General features: G+C 36.7%; 1 protein-coding gene across 1 annotated transcript in view; it reads right to left on the bottom strand.

Moving 5' to 3' along the window:
* Nucleotides 1-1478: 1478 nt before the first annotated feature.
* TLCD4 (TLC domain containing 4) overlaps nt 1479-26871 on the bottom strand; it is a gene marked incomplete at both ends in the record, with an annotated part of 35227 nt that continues 9834 nt past the window's right edge. Inside the window, 3 exons of the mRNA XM_080692813.1 lie at nt 1479-1797; nt 7898-7971; nt 26518-26612. Coding sequence (XP_080548939.1) covers nt 1479-1797; nt 7898-7971; nt 26518-26612 — 488 coding nt within the window. The remainder of the gene's footprint in view (nt 1798-7897; nt 7972-26517; nt 26613-26871) is intronic.

Below are 26871 nucleotides of genomic sequence, written 5' to 3'. Positions count from 1 at the left end.
CAGGGTCTATCTACATCAGACAATCAAAAGTCTTGATTATCTTCAACTGGCCGTCTTTCATCATCATAACATGAACAATGAAAGTACATCAACTATTGTCCTTCAAACTGAGAAAATGAATCGGTATCTTTTGGCTTGGGTTCAATTAAGTTCAAGTATTCACCATTAGTTTAATTTGTTTTAAGTAAGAACAATCATCAAAGTTAAGTACATGAAAAAATAAATAAAGGCAATAATATCTAAAAATATAATTCTATATTTGGATTGCAAGAAACAATCTCTCCTCTCTCTCTCCCTCTCTCTCTCTCTCTCTCTTTCTCCCTCTCTGCCTTTCTCCTTCTCTCCCTCTCCCCCAGTCATTTATCTTCACATAATGAGACAATAAACTTGATAACAGAATGCTTGGATTAAATTACATCATTCCTTCTTATTTTTTTAAGAAAGAAATTCACAGCACTGAAAATGCTGACTAGACAAGCATGGATAGAAATTATAAAATATGAATACTGATCTTTTTGTAGTTTTGGTCTCATCAAAAAGAGGCGTATTTAGGAGTATTACAAATAATTACACACTGCATAAAACTGGTACTGATGATGCCAGGTTCTCAACTTGGGAGATTTTGCAAATAGAAATAATATATTTTCATAAAAAGTGCATGGGAGGCAGATGAACAGCAGTGTTAAACTTTTTTCTTAATGATTACTCCTGTTAGCCTAAGTGCTCATCAGCAAACATTTTTAGAAGAAGAAATTCATCCCTTATGGAGTCCATAAGATATGTCTTAAGCTTTACTATAAAAGAAAAAAAGAAATAATTTGATACAATGCTAAAAATAGAAATAAAAAAGTGATATCTAAAAAGTAGTAAAATGCAAAGGTTATTCTCCACAACTAAATTAACAAGATATTCCCAAAGTGAGCAAAATACTTCATCATTAATAAATGACTGCATATCTGAAATGAGAAAATGCCTTCTCATAGCCTAGGAAAAAGAACATGTCAACGATTTAGAAATTAAGCCCTATATAGATGTTGACATAAGAAAAGAGTGAAGCACAACAAAATGCTGAGACCTATTTACAGATTTTGAAGTAGTGTCCATCCTTCCAGGAAAACTGGTGACACACAAAGCGTGCCAATTTATCACAGTCATCTCTCCACAGAGAAAAACACCAATGTAGCCTACAAGACTTCTAAAAAGGTTTACCACTACATTTATAATTTTTATTTAGACCTTTAAGACTTTATCCATGCTTATAATGCAGGGAAAAAAAAAAGAGGAAATCTTGGAATGGGAACTAAATTTTAGTTTCCCTTTTACAAAGGTAAAAATAAAGACACTAAACTTCAAATAACAATTATAATTAATAAAGAAGCACAAGAACATGCCAAGACTTCATCCTATTAGTAGGTATAGTAGTGCTGGGTAGTAATGAAATCACTTATTGAAACAAAAGTGTTCAACGAAGCACGCTGTTAGTCAACTTTCCCATTCTGAACACTATTTTTGGATTTTTCTTGTTTGATGAGAGAGATGACTTTGATGCACCCTTTTGAAATTTTGATCATCCACATAACATTCATCACATCCAAAACCAGACAAGTAGAGATCCAGGAAAACTGGATTAAAAATCCAAGTCTTGTGTAGGGTTCTGTTCCATACACAGAATATATGAAGCCATACAGAGGAGGTATTGCCACAATCCGCACGATGAAGAATACCACTGTCATGAGAATCCCATTGATGATGTTAGCGTTAGAGAACTTAGGATACTTCAGAACTTCAAAGAACCACCTGAAAAAGAGAATTAAAGAAGCATTACATTTATTCTGCATCTCGGAATTAATCACCTCGATTTTATTTTTTTAGTTTGTAAATGTCAGGGAACATCCCTTTAATATTTATATGAAGAGGAAAAAGGCTTAGAGCAGCCAACACCATACTAGGAAAAAAAAAACAATTAAAAGACACTACCTACAGTAATCAAGACAGCGTGGTGCTGGTGAAAAAACAAACTGATGGAACAGAAGAGAAAACTCAGGAATAATTCACATAAATATACTCAGCTGATTTTTTTTTACAAAGGCATAAAGATCATTCAAGGGAGAAAGAATGTCTTTTCAACAATGTGTAAAACTATATATCCCTATGCAAAAAACAATTTAGGAGAGATCTTACATCTTACACAGAATAAACTCAGAATGGACTAAAGACATGTAAAAGAAAAAACTGTAACACTTCCACAAGAAAACACAGAAAAAAGCCCTGTACAATCTCAGTTTGGTGGTATTTTAATTTTTTTATTTTTTTATTGGTACATTGTAGTCATACATTTTAATGTGATAAAAGATGGTGGAGGGAGTGGTGAGTTGGCCCAGGCCACCCTTCCCTTTCATGCCATTTTGGGATGGGGCTGTAACTATTTTCTGTATTTCTATCTTTTTAATAAACTTCTTTAAATCTTAAAAAAAAAAGATGATGGAGACATATATACACACATCACCCAATTCCTTCCCCATTCCCTCCTCCTCCCTCCTTCTTGGTGATAGTTTTTAGATACAATACCAAAAGAGCATCCCATGGAAGAAATATTGGTAAGTTGGACTTCACAAAAATGAAAAACTTAAAAGTGTCTTTGATATCATATATCGTTCATTATACCAAGATGAGGATTATACCAAGATGAGGTGAAACGTTGAAAGATAAGAATTCACTCAAGGAAAAGCAAAGAAAAGACCAGGTCCAGAAGAAAACTCTGGAGGACATGGGCATTTAGACAACTCTAATGTAAAAAGACTAAAAGGGGATAACCAGAAAAATATAAGGAGTAACCAGATGAGCGCAGTGTCATGAAAGCAAATGAGGTTCGACATGCAAAGGCTGTGGTCAATACAATAGGTCCACAAACCAATACAAAAGTACACTAATTAGTAATATATGCATATCCGTATATTTATAGCAACACAATTCAAAATAACCAAATTATGGAACCAACCTAGGTGTCCATCAATAGATGAATAGATTATAAAATTGTGGGATATAAACATGATAGAATTTTACTCGGCAATGAAGAACAAAATTATATAATTTGCAGGAAAATGGATGGATCTGGAGAACATTATGCTAAGTGAGATTATACAGTTACAAAAAGTGAAGGTCATATGTTTTCTCAGATGTGGAAGCTAGGGAGTGATTGGGATATAAGAGAGACTTCAGATAATGGAGGAGAAACTCCAGTGGAGCCAGGGAGGTGGTCTAGGGAAGATGAAGAGGAAGAGAATCTGTCTAATTCTAAACAAAAAGAAAAAAAGGTTGAGCAGACTGGGCATGTTGGCACATGCTTTTAATCCCAGTATTGGGAGGCTGAGACAGGAGGATCCAAGGTTTGAAGCCAACCTCAACAATTTAGTGAGGCTCTCTGCAACTTAGTGAAACCCTGTTCCAAAATAAAAAATAAAAATTCAGGCTTGGGGTGCAGCTCAGAGGTAGAATGCCCCTGGGCTCAATCCCTAGTACTGCAAAAAAAAAAAAAGAAAAGAAAGAGAGAGAGAGAGAGAGAGAGAGAGAGAGAGAGAGAGAGAGAGAGAGAGAAAGGAAAAGGTTGAGCAGACCTGCATTTCCTTCTTTTCTATTTTTAGGTACAAGCAACATGTCTCTCTCTGTTCCCTTGACAAAAAAAAAAAGGTAATCCCGGCTAATTGCCTAGTACATATTACTAATGTCAGACCTCCTAGTAAATAGATGAGTGGTATTTGTAGTAAAAGAGCTTTCACAAGGGAAAGCTTTTAGCAGGGCATACAAGCAATAATATGATTGCTTATGGTAAACAGCCCAGGGAGGAATGATTTTATGGTGTCTGACTTCCTTAGGAATGTCATATAAGCTATCTATTTTCTGAGTATTTCATAATGAAGAGAGCTCCTTCCATATCAGCAACACAAGCTACCTACATCACTTAGTGACCTCACAGATGATATCATTCCAGAGTGGGCCAATGCAGAAAGGGTCAAGGTCCTGAATGCCACCCCACTCTCCTGGCTTTGCCTGTGTCTCCTCATCACCAATATCATTGGAACCCCTCATAAAACTTCATAGAGGTAGAGCTCTCAAACTCATATTGGATTCAAGACTCCTAATGGTGCTATCTCTGTACTAAATCAAAAAAGACTCCATAGAACCATAAAAGCCTTGCAAGGGTTTTGGATTTTGACTTAAAACTTGAAGGATAGGAAACTTTTGTTTTCAAAAAACATGGGGTAAATGAAAGATATAGAGAAATAAAGGAATGTATTTTAAAACAACCTACCATAGAGGTACCTTAAATAGTAATGATACAAAACTGATTCTGAGTAGTAAGAAACAAGGTTGGAAACATATGGAGCACATCATAGGAAGCTTCAAAAGTCAGGGAGAGAAGTATAAACAGGATGTGGTTTTTAGTAAGAAAATAGGTACTGAAAATGAAACCTAGAAAAGATGACTGTGGTAGCACTGCAAGGAAAGGCTGAGAGCAGGTGAATCTGGAATTAGGGAAGTCAGAAAGCTCTGAAATGACCAAACCATGGAGATCCTGAAGGCCTGACCTAGCATCAAGGGCATGGAAAGACAGCTAAGCAGGTGCAAGAAACAGAATTAGAAGACCTTGTTAAAGGATGAGCATAATGAAGAGACAGTAAACCCACTGTCAAAAATGGACAACTCCCTTCCTCTTTCATTATCTTGAGGGTAGGTTACAATTTAAAGCTGACTAGAATATGGGAGGGGGACCACTATACAGTGGGGGAACCTAGGAAGTAGGACCTTAACCAAGTAATAAAGGTTAAATTCTCCAATGACATCATGACATCATTTTATCATGAGAAGTACTCCTGATAAAATAAGAGTCCTTTAACTCGATCAGATTCCTTCAAAAGTCCTGTAAATTGTGTCTATTCATGAGAAAAGCATCAAATTAACCCACACAGGGGGCCATTCTGTGAGAAAACTGGCCAGTTACTCCTTAACAAGGTGTCAAGGTCAAGGAAAACAGGGAGAGACTATGACACTGCTCAGACCAGGGGACAAGTCCCCAGACTGGAAAGGCAACTAGATGCAGTGTGGTAATCTAGACTGGTTCTTCTACCAGAAAGAGGACACTAAGGTAAGAACTGATGAAGGCTGGTAGTCTGCAGTTTACTTAATAGTGATTCATAAGTGTTATTTTCTTAGTTCTGACCCATGCTCTGTGGTAATGTAAAATGTTAGCAATAGGGGAAACTAAGCTAGGGGCACATGGGAATTCTGAACAATCTTTGCAACTTTTCTACAAATCTAAAATTTTAAAAAAATGATCATATGAAAATAAAATTGAGAAGACAATCTCATTTATGATAGTATCGAAAAGTATGAGATACTTAGGAATAAACTTAAGCAAGAAGGGAAAGGATTTATACACTGAAAATGACAATATGCTTCTAAAAGAAATCAATGATACAATAAGTGGGAAGACATTCTGTGTTCAAGAATTAGAAGAGGTAGGAATATTAAAATGTCTATATCACCCAAAGTAATCTACAGAGTCAATACAATCCCTATCAACATTGAAGTGGCAATTTTTTTTGCAGAAATAGAAAAAACTTTAAAATACAAAATTTCAAGGGAATAGCCAAAACAGTCTTAACAATAACAAAGAGACCTAATCCATGATGAGAAAGCAAAAGTAATTAAGACAGTGCAGTACTAGTGTAAAGTACACACACCCCAGTGGACTAGAATGCAGAGCCCAGAAATAAACCCTTGCATATATGGCCAAATTATTTTTGTCAAGGGCACCAAGACTGCACAATGGAGAAAGAATAGTCTCTCTCACACATGGTGCTGGGAAAACTGTAAAGAATGTAGTTGGAACATTTAAAGGAATAAAGTTGGAACCTTACTTTATGCTACATACAAAAATTAACTCAAAATGAATGTAAGACCAAAATGTAAAGCCAAACTGTAAAAGTTCTGCAAGAAAATATAAGGAAAAGGAAAAGCTTCCAGATGTTAGATTTGGCAATGATTTCCTGGATATGACACCAGAAGCACAAGCAATAAAAATAGAGAAATGGAACTGCATCAACCTTAAAAACTTCTGTACATCAAAGGAAACAATTAACAGAGTGAAAAGGGAACCTATGGATGTGAGAAAACATTTGCAAATAATACATCTGATAAAGGGTTAATATTCAGAAGACAAAGGGATTATTACAATGTAACAACAACCCAAATAAAAACAGGCAAACGACTTGAATAAGCAATTCTTCAAAGAAAATATACAAGTGGCCAATAAGTATATGAAAAGATACTCAACATCCAGGATTACAGAAAAATGCAAATCAAAACCACAGTGATATGTCACCCTACACCTACTGAAATGGCAACTACCAGAAAGATAGAAAATAAATGTTGGCAAGAATATGGAGAAATCAGAACCTTTGTACTCTTTTGGTAGGAATGTAAAAAGTGCAGCCATTCTGGAAAACTGCAAGGATGTTCCTCAAATAATTAAAAACTACTCTATTTAGTAACCTCACTTCTGAATATACATCCAAGAAGATTCAAAGCAGCATCTCATATTTGCACACCCATGTTCACCGCAGCATTATTCACAATAGCCAAGAAAGGCAAGCAATTTATATGTTCATTGACAAATGAACAGATAAAGCAAATGTGGCATATAGATACAACAGAATAAATAGTATGCAGCTTTAAAGAAAAAAAGGAATTCATTGTAATCCCAGCATTTAAGAGCCTGAGACAGGAGGATCATGGTTCGTGGATAGCCTTAGAAAATTAGTGAGGCCCTTTGCCCTTTTCAACTCAGTGAGACCCTGTTACAAAATAAAAAATAAAAAACTAAGGCTGTGGTATAGCTCAGAGGTAGAATACCCCTGGGTTCAATCCCTAGTACCGAAAAAAAAAAAAAGGAATTCTACCACATGCTATATGATAAATTTTAAGAACATTATGCTAAGCTAAATAAGCTAGTCATGAAAGGAAAAATACTATCTGATTCCATTCAGATAAAATGCCTAAAATAGTCCTGGGAGAAGGGGAATTAGTGTTTAATAGATATAATCACAATTTTGCAAAATGAAGTTCTAGAGATCTGTTGCACAATATGAATATACTTAACACGAATTGATTATATTATTAAAATGGTTAAGATAGTTAAATATTCTCCGATGACATTATACACTCTTAGCACGTACATCTGAAATAAGTCACCTTTTAAATTTAAAAGATATTTTTAAAATGAGAGACAAAGGTAATGTTGAAATCGGAATTTGGGGACAGGACAAAGTGTCAGGAATATATACCAAACCCAAGATGAGCCTGAGATTGCTTGTTCCTTACCATGGAGGACCAGGACCAGACCCCACTGAATTCCAAGATTCAGTAATGAGGGTGAAAGAATGCCCTGCTACCAGTAGAATAATGCCCAGTCTCAAAAAGAGCTGGGTTCAAAAGCTGCCACCACCACTTACTAGAGGGGAACCTTGGATGAATTGTTCCACTCTTTTTCCTCATTTGTCCATTGGTGACAATAATTCATATTGCATATCCTCATGTTTGTTTTGTTTTGTTTTGGTGGTACTGGGGTTCCTGGAAACACTTCTACCTCCAGGCTACACTCCCAGACCTATTTTATTTATACTTTTTTATTTGGAAACAGGGTCTCTTAAGCCAGTGTGGCTGGCTTTGAACCTGCACGATCCTCCTGTCTCTGCTGCCCAAGCGCAGGGATTACAAGCGTGCGCCACCACGCCCAGCGCTTACCCTCATGTTTTGTATCATAGCTTTCGCATCTTGGGGGAAAAATTTCCCCAGACTAAAACAGCACAACTTTAAAATAATGATGTGAGTAACCTACCGCTGATTCACAAAAGGGCTGGAAAGCTCGGCGAGCAGACGGAAATTTGCGATGTATATTAGCACTCCATCTCTCTGAATGATAAACATAAGATACAAGGTCAAGCATAACACCCTCATCAAAATGTCCAAACACTTGAGAAATACTCAGTAGCAAATATTCAATATTCAATTTATCATGACATTAAAAAGAAATATTCATTAACATGATATAACATTCAATGTGAAAACTGACCATGAAGTTTTCTATCTTTTATTAATAACTGATTTTCTTTATGAGAATTTAGAAATTCCTTAGACTTATAGAGTACTTTTTTTACTTTTTATACTTCTATTGGTGCACTGTAATTATACCACAGTGTGATTCAAAGTGATACATTCATACATGTATGTTCCACTTGGTGTATTTTCTACATAATTTTAAAACATGGTATATTGTATGTTTATGTTCATATATATATACCTAATGTTTACTTATGAAAACAGGTTTCAGGTTGTCTCACATTGAACTAATGAACTCTGTTAGTAATAGCATTCTCAAATTACTTCATAGAGAATTATCAAAGTAGTATGAAATTCAAAAGCTGAGGAATTTTATAGGAATTAAACACCTATAGGAACTTATTTATTAAGAAGAACCTTAATATCTCAAAAGAATAATAATCCTAAATAATAATATGCAAGTCTGTAAAAAGATGCATCTTTGCTGGATATAACATGTGAAATCTTGTCTATTGTACTGTACCAAAAAATATACTTGTCAATCAAAAGATTTTAGTGCACGCATGCATGCACATGCACACACACACACACACACACACACCTTTGTCATCTTTCTAAATTCAAACATAATATCTAGTGCATTCTACCAATTTAATAATATAAAGTACAGCAGAGTTAACATTAGAAACAGAGCCAAAAGTATATATTCCAAGAATTTTATTTAATAAAAATTGCTACTAGGCAAATGGGTTCACTCCTGTGTTTCCAATTACATCAGAATTATGATTACATGTCAAAGAACTTTAATAACCCCACCCACTCCCAATAATTAGATAACCCACAAAACTTGGGAAACTACTTTTTCCTGTGTATACCATGTAAAATGGGAACAATATGGAACACTAAAATATTAATAAGTGAATTTCCTATTTGAAGATGTTTAGTATTTATCCATGTAAATTACTTAAGAATTACTTAGGAATTTAAAATTTAATGCCGTATATATAAAGTTAGCTTTTCCTCGGCTAAAAACATTATAATCTCAAATTCATTTCCTTTAGTGATACTGGAATGGATAAGGAGTGAGAAGGGAAGAAGGATGGCCAAAGAGACAAGAAGAGCAGGCAGCCTGATGAACACTGTGCCTAGGGGGGGCACTATTCAGAGTCAAACAGCACACAGCCCCAGGTGAAAGACACACCTACCATGAGAAATTATTACACATAGTTTTTATTGCTTCAACATATAAGTATGGTGAAGAGTTTACAAAGGCAATTAATAGTAATAAAACTAAATAAAACTTTTGAAAAATATAGCAGTATTTTTATGTTTCTTTCTGTCCTTTTGACTCTGTTGGATATTTAAATTTAGTAGGCTATATTATTCTATGTTTTAAGAAAAATATATGACTTTTTTGCGGGTCTGGGGATGGAACACAGGGGCATTTGACTTCTAAGCTACACCCCCTGCCCTATTTTTTATTCATTATTTTGAAACAGGAACTCACTAAGTTGCAGAGGGCCTAAGTAGCTGAGGCTGTCCGCGAACCGTAAACCTCTGGTTTCCACCTCCTGAATGCTGGGATTACAAGCTTGTGCCACTACGCCTGGCTTAAAATATATGACATGTTTAAAAAAGAATGTAAACATAATAGAACAAAAGTTACTACCCATGTTGAATAAAAATTAACATTTTTTCTGTCCTATAATATAGTAGGATATTTTTATCCTCCAAATTGCCTGTATCCTTAGGAACATCCCTCTTTCCTTGTACAAGTTATAAAAAAAACTATGATCAAATCTAAAATTGATGTTGACTTGTGATTCTACTCTTCAGCCCACACCTCACCAGTTCCTGATGTCACTCCATCATGATGAGCTCAAGCTAAATATTCTCCCAATGGAGCTGTCTGGGCATAGAATACTTCAGATTTTACTTCTAGTAACACAAAGCTTTTTAATTATAAAAATTAAGTTTCTGGCTCCTCAGAAATGTCCATACATCTGCTTTCTACCTATATGCTTGATTCGATAGCCCAGCTATTGTTAAGTTCCTTTGCATGTATAAATGTATCATTTACACTACCCAGTCTAAGATGTCAGCTCCTTTACATACGCCAAAGTAAACTGGATGAATTCCAAATAAGTAATTGTAAAGATTCCTGTTCAACATGGCTACACATGTTTTAAATTTTGAGTTATCTTATTCCCAAAAACTGAATAATTGTTTCGTTGTATGAATTTTTGTTGCAACCAACCCATCAAACCTAGCATAGTCAGCTCAAAGATCACCATTTGTAGGGAAACAATATAAATATCTGTGCTTTACTATATCGGTTTTATATATTTTCATCCTCAACATATTTCCAAATTAAAGAACAGATACTTTTGCCCCAATTCTGAAAATATGGATTTTATGGCACACTGACATTTTAGCATCTTTTCTGAGTCTGGCAACAATGCCACCTAACTTACAGTCACAGGTCTTCAAAGGCCATCTCCTGTTTCCATAAAGTCAAGGGAAAAAAATCTCAAGTGCTTCTGCAGATTTTGTGGAAATTTAAAAGTGACTAAAAAATTTCACTATGAAAGCCTCCATTATCAGAAGTAAACAAAGCACATGCATTTTATAGCAGTGTTGTGTGCAAGGTATCAAGACATTCAGCAGGTGACATCAATTCACTTTCTTCTGTAAGAAAATGCCATTGCACTTACATTTGTGCTATCTGTGAATGTGCAGATAGAGTTTGCTCCTAATTTGTATCTGACCAACACACCTATTTTTGCTTCATGTTTTCTGTGTTTTCTTTAAATCTTTATAGAAATAAAAAATCTATTTGAAACTATTTTTCTAATCAAAGTCCCTAAGAGGTAGGAAAGCATGTTTTTATTGCTGTCATTTGATCTATCACTTGAATACTATAGAAAGTATAATCTGACAAAATCAGCTCTATATTGTAAAAAGCCAACACATCTCATCAGAATTCCCCCTACTTTTGCCTATAGTATATTTTAATTGCAACATCTCAATTAGGAGATGTAGCTTTACTCATTTTCACACAATAATCAAGAGAACAACAAAACATGTTTATGTTTATGTGATACTGTCCAAGCTAAATCAATGCCTGCTATTCACCCGATTATTAGTGTCTCTTTCGGGATGATGAGAGAGATACAGATTGATTTAGACACACTCATCTACTGCATTCCAGACGTGTAAGATTCTGTCTCTTTACATGCTTTTGCATCTCCCTCTCCATGCCTGTAGTTAGTTTACTCAGGCTGTCCCAGTGGAAATAAACTGGGTGGCTTAAATAACAGAAATGTATTCTCACAGCTCTGGAGGTGGAAAAACCACGTCAACAGGGCCATGCTCCCTCTAAAGCTGCTAGGGAAAGATCTGTTCCAGGCCTCTGTGACTATCTCGCAAGTCCTTGGCTTCCGTAGCCTATCTCCAGCCCTCTTGTGACATTCTCCTGTGTGTCTAGGTCTGAATTCTCCCTTTTTATCTGGTCATCAGTTATAGTATATTAGGGGATCACCCTACTCCAATATAAATTTATTTTAACTAATCACAAGTACAATGATCCTACTTCCAATTAAGGTCACATTCTGGAGAGCTAAAAGGTAGGAATTCAACATATTGATTGTGGAGGGGACATAATTCAACTCATAATGATATCCAATCCCTAATTCTTTTTTTTTGGCATATTGTGGCAGTATGTTTTGTTTTGGTTTCAAGCTAATTCAATTTGTGTGTCTCTTCTCCATCTATCTATAATAACCTGTCACTATATACTGACATAAGATAATATATAAATCTCCACATACAATAATAACCTTTTTTCAATGAGGTGTAGGACATTCAGTGTTGGTATTAAATCATTCTTATTTTCATTATTGGAACTCTTAGAAAATCTGGTCAAAGTATTCACAGTGTTAGAGATTAAATTAGCACTGGCTGAATACAAATCACAACTGTTAATCTGATAGGCAAAGTCAAAGGTAGACTGCTGCTACTGCTCATAATTACATCACACTTGATTTAGGTCACTTAAGAATTTATGCAACAATGGATGTTTCATTATTATGAACTGCAAATCATGGTTGTCATATCTTCACATCATAGGCAAAAGTTTCCCGGGATGTGGGATTATCACTAGTAAGTGATAAAACCAAGACAGCCTTGGACAGGGCATTCCCAACTGTTTAATTACAAATTCATTTTAATATATAATAGAAGTCACATTTGCAGGTAGCAGACAAAGGGATGAGAAAAGAGCAGATGTCTGACCTAACCCATCCATCATTAAATGAGCAGTTTAAAAGTAACAGGAAACAGAGCCAAATATGGTGGCATAGGCCTGTAAAATCAGTACTTGGGAGGCTGAAACAGGGTGATCTCAATCTGGAGGCCAGCTTCAGCAACTTAGACCCTCAGCAAGTTAGCAAGAAGGGCCTCAAAAAAAGGGAAGGGGGAAGGGGAAGGGAGGAGGAGAGGGAGAAGGAAGGAAGGAAGGGTTGGATCTCAAAGGTAGAATGCTCCTAGATTCAATCCCCAGTATTAAAAAAAAAAAAAAAGGTAACAGAAAACAAATTGCCATGCATGTTTCAAGTTCATGCACATTTTGTATACTGTTTTGTTTTGTTTTGTTTTTGGTGGTACTGGGGTTCCTGGAAACCCTTCTACTTCCGGGCTACACTCCCAGACCTATTTTATATTTTTATTTAGAAACAGAGTCTCTTAAACCAGTGAAGGTGGCTTCAAACCTGCGCAATCCTCTTGTCTCCGCCTCCCAACCGTGGGGATTACAAGCATGTGCCACCATGCCCAGCTTGTATGCTTTTTTAATTAAAAAAAAAAAAATTGGCGACTTCTCCAAAGATCAGGTGAGTTTGTCCAGAAGACTTGGTTGGAATATTTTAGTTAAGAAGTAATTGGAAGATTAAATCACTGTTCAATTGTAGATAATCCAACTAGGATAAGAAAGTTAAAATGTTCTGTTCTCTCCCTCCATAGTTAAATTCTGTAGTAATCTGGGTATGGTAGCACACTCTTGTAATCCCAGTACCTGGAAGGCTGATCGCAGGTTTGCAGCTAGCCTCAGCTAAGTAGCTGAGACTCTAAGCAACTTAGTAAGACCATTGTAGCGCATGCTTATAATCTCAGGACTTGGGAGGCTAAGACAGGAGGATCCCAGGCCTCAGCTACTTAGTGAGGCCCTCCAAAACTTAGGGAGACCCTGTTTCAAAATAAAGAATAAAATATAGGGCTTGTAGGTGTAGCTTGGAGGTAGAATGCCCCTGGGTTCAATCCCCAGGACCATAATAAATAAGTAAATAGTGAATAAACAAACAAACAAATAAATAAATAATAAAATAGGGGTGGGGATGTAACTCAGAGGTAGAATGTCTCTGTATTCAAGAGAGCCAGGCGTGGTAGCACACGCTTGTAATCCCAGCCCTTGAGAGGCTGAGATAGGAGAATCACAGTTCGCAGATAGCCTTACCTACTTAGTGAGGCCCTTTGCAGAGACCCTGTTTCAAAATAAAGACTAGCCAGGTGTAGTGGTGCATGTTTGTTATTCCCGCGATTATGAGCCTGAGACAGGAGGATTGCACAGGTTTGAAGCCAGCCTCAGCTACTTAGGGAGGCTCTCAGCAACTTATGAGACCCTATTTCCAAATAAAATATAAAATAGGTCTGGGAGTATAGCCCAGAGGTAGAAAGCCTCTGGGTTCCATCCCCAGTACCACCAAAAATAAAAATAAAAAATAAAAATAAAAATAAATAAGGCTGGGGGTGTCACTTAAAGGTAGAATGCCCCTGGCGGCGGGGGGGGGGGGGGTGTTCCATCTTCAGTACCACATTAAAAAGAAGGAATGCACCTGCATTCAATTCTCAGAACCACAACAAGATAAAAAATAAAATAACTTTTATAGTGAATAAGCCAAAAGAGAACTTTGAAAATAGTTCATGACTAGAACATGACTCTGGGAGTGATTTTTTTAAATGCAGGGAAAATGTTATTTTAGTAAGATTTTTACTTAAACCAAATATTAAAATCTAACAAATATTTTATTAGTATGGTCTCTCATTATGAGGAGCTCATGTATACAATAAAGATAAATTTTCTCAATTATAACATTGTCTGTTTTCCCTTTGTTAAAGGCATCTTTTCTTCCAGTCTATCTTTCTTAACAAAAATGTTCTTTTTTTTTTTTTGTTAGCTGTTTTAATTCTACGGTATTCCATGTAACAATGTCCAATGTTTAGAGGATATGACAGACCAAACTTCTCAAAATATGAGCTAAGGTATTTCTAAGGTCAAATCCTTGCTAAACCAGGTGTGGTTGCACATAACTGTAATCCCAGTACTTGGAAGACTGAGACAGGAGGATCCTAAGTTCACAGCCAGCCTCAGCAACTTAGGCCCTCTGCAACTTACTAAGACCCTGTTTCAATATAAAAAGTAAAATAGGGCTCGAGGTATAGCTCAGAGTTCAAATGCCCCTGGGTTCAAGTCCCAGTACCTCCTCACAAAATCCTTGCTAAATTACCTACTGTGTCTTTCAAATAAATAGTTTTTTCCAAAATGAGATCCACTACCAAAATTTAATTTTATGACATCCAGAATATTTTAAAACAGATACTCCAAAGTCATTTAAAATATTAGTCTTAAATAAACCTTGATGATTCTGAATTTTTCTATTTTTAAGTTTAAAAATATAAAATATATTCATAAAATATTCAACGAATAAATCACTTTTTACAGTTTAAAAGATTACTTCTTCCAACTCCTTTTATAATGGTATAGAATTAAAATTAACTACTAAACCAAGGTACCAAATTAATACCAGACATAACCTAAATTTATGATATCCTTTAAATAGTGAAAGAATGACTAATACAAATAAAATATTTGTTTTCATCCAACCTTCTTGGGCCAACATGGTAATACTCCACATCTTGAAGAAACATTCTCCTGAATTTATAAAAATTTGGACATAGCATCCTGGCCCTTCTAATTTCTTTCTCCTCTTCCCAAACAATGGTTTGTTCTCTTATTTTGTGCCCAGTGGTTCTCTAAGTGAGGTTCCCAAAGCCCAGCACAGCATCACTTGTGATCTTGTTATGTGTATTCTTGGGCTGGAGACCAGACATACGGAATCAGAAATCCTCAGGCCAGGACCAGCAATCTGTGTTTCAACAGGCCCTCTACAAGTGACTGGAATATACATAAATTATTCCAACATATATCAAGGTGAGAGGTTGGTATATGCAATTCTAATATACAAATCATATATATTTAACTTAAATAATATATACATATAAGTATGTATGTATGTATGTATGTATGTATGTATGTATAATGTATTTTTTTTCCAGTCCTAGAGATTGAATCCAGGGGCATTCTACCTCTGAGCTCCACTGTAGCGAATGGCTTTGATGCTGATTGATTGGTGAGAAGTTTTCTCTCACGTGAATGACAAAAGTGTCAACATGGCAGCTGGGGAGGCCAGGGAGGAGAGAGCTGTCTCTATTTCTGCCGTCCTTCCACTGGTATCTTGCTTTCATTGAAAGTTATAACCAAAACATTGTAAGAAATTATTAATCACAGGAAATAGCAAAGCAATCATGGGGTGAGTGGGGGAATTATGCCAAGGTAGTCACAGATGAGTCAGGGAAGAAAGGGTAAATAAGGAAATTGTCAGGGTCTTTGTTCATCAGTCAGGGTCCCTGGTTATGGGTCCCATTTGGTTCTTGGAAACTTTTCTGTGTGCAAACAATTCCCACTTGAGTGAGCAGTTTGTGCCCTTCCCAAGCTGGACTGAGGTGGCCTCAAAGTGGATGACTAACAATTCTTACAACACTACACACCTGCCCTTTTCATTTTTTGTTTTTGAAAGAAGGTCTCATTAGGTTGCCAAGAGTTTCACTACTTGGTGAGGCTGTCTTTGAACCTGCAATTCTTCTGTCTCAGCCTTCCAAGTACTGGGATTACAGGACTGTGCCACCACACCCGGCTCCAACATCTTTATGCCCCAAAAGCCTAACTCCCTATACTGGGGTTAGTGAAAGTTTACAAACATCCCCACCAAATCCTACAGGATCATCAAGGAGGACTGGCTACATTTCTTCTAGAAAAGTTTTTCCTGATCCTGTAACTCCTACCTAGGTCAACTGTCTCCAGAAATCTCTCCACATATCTCTATTTCCCATGCCTCATCCACTATTATATCCATAAAGCCCAGCACAGTACCTGGCCCATACTTCCTGGGTTAAACCTGGTGTCCAAGCACCACCTTACCTCTTATCTTTCCTTCTTCACAGGTGTGAGTTAAATCCCTTTCCACCACAACAGAACAATTATTTGCCTGTGAGTGCAATGAGAGCAATGGACTTACTTTCCCAGGCTAGTCAGTTTGGTTTTTCAAGGGATCTCTGACCCCATGCTGTCTTCTAAGCATCTTGCAAAGCTGTGTTTATTATGTGCTGAACAATCCATGTGTAATGCTGCCTAATCCACATGATGGCTCTGTGAGGCAGATCCATTAGCAAGACTGGGAAACGGGCTCAGGAAGGTGAAGGAGTCTATCAGGGTTAGGGGCGGCGGCAGCAATGCTACCTACAGTGCTAAGGCAGATCAGTTTGCTTCTGAGCCCAAGTTCTTATCTGCTAAACCATCCTGTCTCTCGTTCTCATGCTTTATTCATATCTACAATGTTTTAAAGAAGTCTCCACAGTTTAGATGAGGCAAAAGACTGGAGAGGGTAGTTAGATGTTTTCAAAAGACTAGCTGGTGCTCCCCCCGCCCCAGTCACTTGCATAAAGCAAGAGGTCCCTCTTGTCCAACCAGCCTAGGTTTTCCCTTTAATCCTTAAAGTAAAGACATTGGGAAAATTAGGGAGGTAGGTGCTGACAGGATAATCAAAAGTAAATAAAAATGGTTCCTCTCCCCCCAAAAGATAATCACTAACACTGACAAATCAAGATATAGAGAGCTTATGAAAACGCTCACCATCCATCCCTTCCCTTCGCTCCAAGTGCATAATGTTCCTGCACTGAAGAGGTGAAGTCTTACTTCCCTCCTTTTCAATCTGGCTGCCCTTAGCCACTCACTCGGCAAGATGCAGTGGATTTTACTGAGTCTTCAGAAGCGAGGCCAAGAGATGCCTTGCCTTGTCCTACAATGATCACTCTTGAGAGCTGCCTTTCAGAACACAACTTTCTGTGAGAAGCCCAAGCCACACAGTGGTGTTGCATGGATCTCTAGTGTACAGTTCTCCCCGACCTCCAGCAGAGAGCCTGCAGCCACTGTCAGCCACGTCAATCACCTCCTGAAAGATGCCCTCCCCCCGCACTCCCCCACCCGATGTTCTTGCATCTCATCATCAGATTTTTTTTTTTTTCCAGTACTGAGGATTGAAGCCAGGGGCATTCTACTTCCAAACTATACCTTTAGCCTCGTTTTTGAAACAGGGTCTCACTAAGGAAGGCCTAAGTAGCTGAGAGTAGCAGAGAACCTGCGATACTCCTTTCTCAGCCTCCCAGGTAGTGGAATTAAAAGTGTGTGCCACCACGCCCAGCTTCAGATTATCTTTCTAATATGCCAATTCGATCAAGTTATTTTCTGACCTACAGACCCTACAATTGTTCTGTGGAAAGTAAAAATTCAAGGCTGGTGAACTGGAATTTTTCACTTCATCGATCAGGAGGCCCCCCTCTTACTCATCCAAATGTGCCACCGAACTGTGCTCGTGCAAATCCCTTACCCTGACATCCCAATTCCAGAATATCTCCCAGGAAGAGCTGACATCTTCTCCCCCTGTCTTTTCCTCATGTTTTGGGGCCTAAGAAGCTTTCTTTCTTTTTGTCTGCAAATCAAAATAGGCTTTTTTTTTTTTTTTTCAGTACTGGGGATGGAACCAGAACATTCTACCTCTAAGGCACACCCCCCAGTCCTAACTTTTATTCTTTATTTTGAAACAGGGTCTCACTAAGTAGCTGAGGCTAGCCAAGAACTTGTGATCCTCCTGTCTCAGCCTCTCTCAAGTACTGGGATTACAAGCGTGTACCACCACACCTGGCTTAAATATGCATTTTTTTATACAAATCACTTTTTATTCATGAAAATATCAATTTTCCTTTAGTTTGTTTCATCTTCTTTGTGTGTGTGTGTGTGTGTGTGTGTGTGTGTGTGTGTGTGTGTGATACTAGGGATGAAACCCAGGGGCATTCTGTCTCCAAGCTACTCCCCCAGCCCAATTTTTAACACATTTTTAATTGAAAATAAATGGCATACATTTAAACTGTACTTGGTGCCCTTCCCCCACTCCCATTTTCCCTCCCTCCCCCCAACAGTGATTGTCCAGGGTATCCATGCTATACTCATGCTTTTACACATATTTGGATGTAGACCCTCATTAATCAAGTCCAGCCTTCTTTCTCTCCTATCTTTCCATTCAAACTTTGTTGAAGTTTCCCTTCCATTACCTGGAGTCCCTCTGGTATCCCCAATGCTCCCTAGTTTGGGCATATTAGAGGAAAGATATGTCCCTTCTCTTTCTGTGCTTGGCTGATCTCACTTAACATAATAATGCTCTCCAGGACTTTCCATCTTCTTGCAAATGACATGATTTTGTTCTTCTTTATAGCTGAATAGAATTCCATTGTGTGTATTTCCCATAATACAAATGGCCAATAGATACATGAAAAGATGTTCTACATCACTGGCCATCAGGGAGATGCAAATCAAAACTACACTGAGATTCCATTTAACCCCAGTCAGAGTGGCAAGCATAAAGAAATCAAATAGCAACAAATGCTGGCGAGGATGTGAGGAAAGAGGAACACTTTTACACTGTTGGTGGGAATGCAAACTAGCTAAGCCACTATGGAGATCTATGTGGAGATTCCTAAGAAAGCTGGGAATAGATCCACCATATGATCCAGCTCTACCACTCCTGGGTATTTTTCCAAAGGGATTGAAATCAGAGAATTACAGCAACATATGCATACCTATGTTCATAGCAGCACAATTCATAATAGCCAAAATATGGAACCAACCCAGGTCCCCATCAACAGATGAATGGATTGCAAAATTATGGGAAATACACACAATTGAATTAAATATGCATATTTTAAAGGCTGAGATTAAATCCCATCTATCTCAAAAGTTCTCTTGGAAAATTCAAAAAGGCATAAATATATAGAAAAACTAATGTACAACTACAGAAACTGTAAGAACATACATCAGTAGTTATCTCTGGAGAATCAGACCCAGAAAATGTTATATTTACTAAACCTCAAATTTCTACAAAGTCAGAATTTTTTATAAGGAGTATAAAAAAGGAAAGAAATTAATACAATATTTTTTCATTCCCTAAACTAATGTGGTATTACTAATTTATCAATGAATGATAATTTGTTAGTATTTTAAAAGTTCCTTACACTTAAATATAAGTTCCCAAACTGAAATCACAAATTTTCATGATACATATCCTATTCCTACCCTCCACCTCTCTTAGTTCCAAGTCACCCAACTTTACCTTCCCATTAGTCCTAGTTCCAACATCTTAATCAATCCAGAATAAGTCTAACCCTTTTCCACTTATTTGTCCTTTCACATTTTTAGAGACAGTTCAAAGCCGGCATGTCCCCTGACTTCTCATCTTTTCCAGGCTAACATGTCTGGAAATCCTTTAATTGTCTGTCAAAATACAAGACCTATGTAATCTAATCTCCCCTCTACAGTTAACTGGCTGCCTTTCCTAGGCAGTTCTCCTCTAGACATATGCAAGATTAGGGACTCCAGATAATGAGGACACTGGGTGTGGTCTGACCAGGCAAACTATAACATGTTTCAAGTAGATATTATGCATCCCCAATGGTCTTAAGTTGAAATAGCTTCTTCCGGCAGATGTGATGCACTATTGGTACAATGAAGTATATGGTTACCTACCACTCCCGGGTCATTCTTCTTTCCTACATATTACTAAACCTAAATGCAAAAGGTATCACTATTAAGCCCCACCTACTTGTTTCAACCTACTGTTCTGGTAGGAAGTTTTTCTTTTAATTTTTACTGGCACACTCTAGTCATATATTATGATGAGACACACATGCACATAGCACTTGGTGAGCTTCCCTCCCCACCCCATGCACACCCTGCTCCCACCTAGTATGAAGTTTTTAAAAATGTTATACACTGTTCAACATATTATTAGTTCTCCTTCCTAACTTTGTCACTTGATAAATTTGCTTTTCTTACTTTTATTGTGGTAAGATATTCATAAAAAAATTATCCTTTTGACAACTTAAAAGTTATATAATTCAGTGGCAGTAAGTGTATTCATCCTATAGCTACCACCACTATCTCCAGGTAGTGGAGGCTTTCAAATCCCCAAACTGCAACCCTAGCCAGTAGACAATGCCTCCCCATTAATCCTTCTGTGCAGGTCTTGGTAATGTGCTGTCCTATTTTCTGTCTATGAATTTGGTTCTTCTAGGTGCCTCCAGAACCATATGATAAACTTGCTTTTTGAGAAAACCTAATTAAGAACAATATATTGACTAGACTAGATGGCAACTTCTTGGCTGACAGCTGTTTTATCACCACAAACCAACTCCAAACTATCAATTGTTTTTCTATTCTGGCACTAAAAAGAAAATAGGATTAAAAAATCAAGCAAGTTGCTGGGCGTGGTGGCACACACTTATAATCCCCTCACTTGGGAGGCTGAGACAGGAGGATCGCACAGGTTCAAAGCCAACTTCAGCTACTTAGTGAGGCTCTCAGCAACTTAGTAAGACCCTGTTTCCAAATAAAATAGAAAATAGGTCTGGGAGTATAGCCTGGAAGTAGAAGGCCCCTGGGTTCCATCCCCAGTATTGCCAAAACAAAAAAACAAAAACAAAACAAAACAAAAAACCAAGCAAGCTAACTGGGCGTGGTGGTGCATGCTTGTAATCCCAGTACTTGGGAGGCTGACACAGGAGGATCATAGGTTCACAGTTAGCCTCAGCTACTTAGTGAGACTCTGTTTAAAAATAAAGAATAGCCAGGCGTGGTAGTACACACTTGTAATGCCAGCATTCAGGAAGTGGAGAGCAGAGGATCATGATTCGCAGACAGCCTCTGCTACTTAGTGAGGCACTTTGTAACTCAGCAAGACCCTGTTTCAAAAAGTAAGACTAAAAAAATATTAGGCTGGGGGTGTAGCTCAGAGGTACAATGCCCCTGGGTTCCATCATCAGTACTGCAAAACAACAACAACAAAAAGAATAAAAAATAGGGCTGGGGCCGGGCGTGGTGGCGCAAGCTTGTAATCCCCGCGCTTGGGAGGCGGAGACAGGAGGATCGCGCTGGTTCGGAGCCAGCCTTGCTGCCTTAAGAGACTGTTTCCACATAAAAATGTTAAAAAAAATAGGTCTGGGAGTGTAGCCCGTGGGAGTGTATACCGTAGGTAGAAGGGATTCGGGCTTCCAGGAACCCCAGTACCACCAAAAAAAAAAAAAAAAAAAAATAGGGCTGGGGTATAGTTAGGAAGTACAATATGCCCCTGGGTTCCATCCCCAATACCTCAAAAAAAAAAAAAAAAAAAAAAAATCAAGCAAGCTTAGGTAAAGAAAGGAAGACAATTCTGATAAGGTGATTTTACTATACAAATGCAAAGAGGTGTTTTGTGACCAAAGAGGAAGGTGATACAGTTACCAAAGAACAAGAAAGGTAAAGTGGGACTGGAACCCCTAAACCAAAAGAAGAACTTACAGAAACTTTGCTATTTTTAGAAATTATAGAAATGGTTATATCAGATATTCTCTATTAAACAGGAAAGGTAAAAACAAACTCCAAAACAAAATACACATACGTATATGTATATGAATGTAAACTTATAATGCATATATTTTTAAATGACCACGCAACATTATTGCCATTGACTAATCATTCAACTAGTAATAAATGTTATAACTACCTGTATATTTGTGCTTTATATATTTCCCTAATCTATAGAAATACTAAAAAAAACAATTCCCAAACCTTACTTGCCAGTCTATTGCTCATTACTATAAGTTAAAAATCTTTTATTCCCATAGAGGAAAATATATAACAAGTTACTTGAGTTTATAACTATTTTTCATTGATTAAATATTTAATATGGTTTACTGACTATAAATATAGTGAGAAATAGAAATCACAGTTCTTAGCATTGCATCTTAATTTTTTTTCTTTTAGGTGGTACTGAAGTTCCTGGAAGCCCTTCTACCTCTGGGCTACACTCCTCCCAGACCTAATTTATACTTTTTTATTTTTGGAAACAGGGTCTCTTAAGTCAGCCCGACTGGCTTCGAACCTGCGCGATCCACCTGTCTCTGCCTCCCAAGCGCGGGGATTACAAGTGTGCGCCACCACACCCAGCTGCGTCTTACTTTAATAAGCTATATTAAGTGGCTATTTTTAAAACCAACCTAGTTAATTTTTGTAATTTTTTATATTTTGAAATGTTGCTATAATAGTTAATTATAATAGTTACCTAAAGTTTTTTTTAAGCTATCCTAATGGAAGAAAAGTAGTTATGTATAGCTGAGATTGGGCAGTAATATTAAAATCCCTTTAAAACAAGAACTCTTCTTTTCTAATATTGTTAACAATAAATTGTTCACGAGTGGCATTTATTTTATGGCATTGCTCTCGACATTTTTTTAGACTATACATAAGACAAATGTTTTCCTAATGCTTATCTCCTACTATAAATTACAACTTTACTATAAATGACATAACAAATCCTTCATTTTTAATACTACTTAAAACATTTTGTGTGGGGGATACTGGGGATTGAACCCAGGGGCATTCTATTTCTAAGTTACAACCTCAGCCCAATTTCATTTTTTTTCTTTTGAACCAGGGTCTCAATAAGTTGCTAAGAGTCTTGCTGCTTGTTGAGGCTATCCTCAAACCTGATCCTCCTGCCTTAGCCTTATATTATAGGCATGTACCACCATACCTAGCTCAATTCATACATATTTGCTTTACAAAACATTTTTAAAACATAGATGCTGGGGTAAAGCATTAAGCAAAACCCAGAAATTCTCACCTAATTTAAGGCTTCAGTCTGCACCCTAATACCCTTAAATAAATGAACAAAGACCCACTGGAACACAAATTTTCTTCCTAAGTTACAGAAGAATGATTTACTGATCAGATTCCAGAGATCTGGTTAAGGATACATACTCAATGATTTTCAAGTTTACATATTTGCCAAATGTAACATAACTCATTGTCTATAGGCATGATTTGATTGGAGAGAGGAGATGATTCACAAGGTAGGCAAAAAAAGAGTATGCCAAAGAAGTCAGAAAGAGTATAGAAACAAAGGTGTATTATCCTTAAAAATAAGCCATTAAAGCGCAGATCTGTTCATTTCTCTTACAATGAAAGATCAGCTTGCCATGCTTTTCTTGGCATTAATATCCTGACTCAGCTAAAAGCTGGATATCAGGGGGGAAATGCTATGGGAATTTTACTCCTCTGTAGAGGCAGAAGAAAACCCCTTAAGCTCTAAATTACTCTGCAAAACTATTTTAAAACTCCAGTAAATATAGCAGAGAGAAGTGTAAAAATAGTGATTAAACATTATATAACCTCCTCATAACCTAAAACATGCTAAATCCAAAAGAATCTTTCTATTCAACTATTTCATCAGTAGGACATATGTTAAAATCCTACAGGGAACATGCTTCTATTCATCACTCTAAGTTTTACTTAGTTTGAACAACAAAATCATTTAAGAAAACAATTTAAATGGTTGCAAAAGTATCAGATGTTTGCCAAACACCAATTCTCATAAGTGATAAGAATTTCATGGCCATTTATACCACAAAATAATACTGATCACTTTGTTAGCCCTTTAGAATATTAAAATGCAAAGTTGACTGGGAGAGTACTGCATGGAAGAAAGGTTATTATATTCGACAAGTAAATGTAGGATCTGTAACTAACACAGGATCTCTGTATCTATCAACATTTTATTTCACCTATTTCTTTCTATTTTGTTTTGTTAAAAATGAATACCTTAGATCAATTTATTTCACAGTAAAACAGAACAGAGAAAGACATATCAAAACAGTAACCATCTTTTTTTTTGAAGAGCAGGAATATTTTACTATTTATTTTTAATATTCTCATATTTCACATTTTTCTTTCTCTTTTAATTGGTGCACTGTAGTCCTACATCTTATGATAACAAGATGTTAGAGACATATATGCACACATAACTTTAGCCCTTACCCTAATGCAACCACATTTTCTCCCCCTCCCTCCTTTCTCATGTTTGGCTTAGTGATTGAAATTGATATGTTTGTGAATGTACATCATGTACATTACGGACTGTCCCTCTTCCCCCCAGTAATTATATTTAGAAAAAAATTTGCAGTGAATTTCTTTTATCAACTTACTCCATAAAACAACTGTTAATTTCTTTTTAAAAACTCTAGCATGCATTTGATTTTTTAAGACATAAACATCCAAAGAAAAGCTAGCATTTATCTTATATAACTGAACATTCAACTTGCCAATCCAGGCATGACCAGCCATTTTCCAAGCCTGTTATTTCAGCAGCCAAGATAGAACAGCAGTTCCCACTGATCACATTTTTTAAAAGGGATGTAAGTGCTGGGCACAGTGGTACATGCTTGTAATACTAGCAACTTAGGGGGGCTAAGCAAGAGGCTCACAAGTGCCAGGTCAACATCCCAGGAATTTAGAGAGACCATGTTTCAAAATAAAACAAGAAGGGTTGCAGATGTAGCTCAGTGGTAGAGTGTCTCTAGGTTCAATCCCAGGAAGGAAGAAGGAAGGAAGGGAGAAGGAACGTGACCTATCATTTCTCACCAGTTTATGTTCTTTTCATACACACTGATTATTTAGGACTCATTTTCAGAGACTATACTTCTAACTTGCAGCTGATATTAAACTGGTATTGTTTATATTCTTCCCAGAGTTAACTGGTTTTTGTCAGCTCGTATGTCTTTTTAGCAAAAGTGCCTAGGAAACAGTGTCTGTATATCAAATACCTAAGACTTATAAATGACAGTCATCTATATTTCACAACTATTTATGATCTATTAAAATTTTTTTAAAAAAGAAAAAGAAATAAGTAGTAGGAAAAGCCAGCAAAAATAGCTGTTTTTGAAAAATCAAGTGAGTATAGATACCTTTTAATTCATAAGCATTTACATATACATTAAAAGAAGCAAAGTTTTAAAATGCATATTAATCATTTAGATTTGTGAGTTTAATTAGAAAATAGTAGAGGTTTTGATATTTTTCAATATATCCAATTCTTGCAAAAATGATGCCAAATCAACTTATTTTTTGTGTGGGTCAATAAAAACAGAAACAGAAAACTCTTAGTTTACATTTATAAGGAATTTTTAAAAATCTTCCTAAGAGTTATAAATATCTAATGATATAAGTATGTTAGTAATATCAAATAAGATTAAAAATCCAGAGGTTACCTGTAAGTTTTAAAACAGAAATATGACTTTGCATACCATATCTACTACATAAAATTCATAAAATTCTAGTTTATTTCTGTTACTCACAGATACCTATCCCGAGCCTGTTGTATCTAGGCTGAAAAATAATTACTGTAGAGAAACCTAACAAACATACAAGGGATATAAAGTGGCTACTTTATAAATTTAAATGCATTAAACATAATTTTAGAAATAGAATTTAATATGCTTCAAGTGCCCGATATTTGTTTTAAGAATTTTATATTAACCTCAATCTTCAGCCAGGCACTGTGGCGTGCATCTCTAGCCACAGCTCCTTGGAAGGCTAGGGCAAGAGAATCACCTGAGCTCAGGAGTCGGTGCTCACCTGGTCACCATAGCAAGACCCCACCTTGGAACTCTGATAAAATCTCTGAGCAAGAGTCCCTTACAGATCCAGCCTAACTGAATGTAATTATGCATGTACATGGAATTATACATGGATTAAACAGAAAATATATGTTTTAGTTAGATATACAGGAATCTCTATACATATCCCTGGCTATTAAGTCACAAACACATCTTGGCTGTTAAGTCATAAACACATCTAGAAAGACAAATATCTAGGGTTACACAATCCTAAACTTTTTAAGTGGAAAATCAAGGAATTAGGGTCATCTGCCTATCTCAAAGTTTATGAATAAAATAAACACATGAATACAGACACACATGTAAAGTTATTATTTTAGTTAATAAAATAACATAGCACAAACACAATCCCTGAATGCACTTGGAAATGGACTTTAAAAATCAGACTGTACGTGTAGATTTATGTTTACCCTTAAATCCCTATTCCCAATCTGGTCTGCTGGTTAGGCTACTATAAGTCCTGACACTCACCATTACAAATTGGTATGCATACAGTGCCGTGCAATGGTGAATTATATAAGATTTGTCGCCAATCACTTTCCAATACAAAATGAGAATCATCAAATCTGTAAAAAGGAAAAATAAGTAAGACATTACATAGAAAGAAAGCTATATTGTATTGTTTTTCAAATGTATTTAGTTGTTTCTCCTGCCAACTTATCACAGTCCTCTCAGACAGCCCTTGCTCTAGCTCTCAGCTTGCCCAGTTACCCTTTCTCATAAAGTATCTACCCCTATATCTGGATCACCCAGTCCACTGTGGTTCTTCCAGGACAAGGGCCAAGCTATGGGCATCTCTGTACCCTGAGAATCTAAACCAGGACT

Source organism: Muscardinus avellanarius, assembly GCF_963383645.1.
Source record: "Muscardinus avellanarius genome assembly, chromosome: 3".
In the NCBI taxonomy this organism is placed as follows: domain Eukaryota; kingdom Metazoa; phylum Chordata; class Mammalia; order Rodentia; family Gliridae; genus Muscardinus; species Muscardinus avellanarius.
Note: the sequence above shows the minus strand (reverse complement) of the source record. Positions and strands in the feature narration are given on the sequence as shown.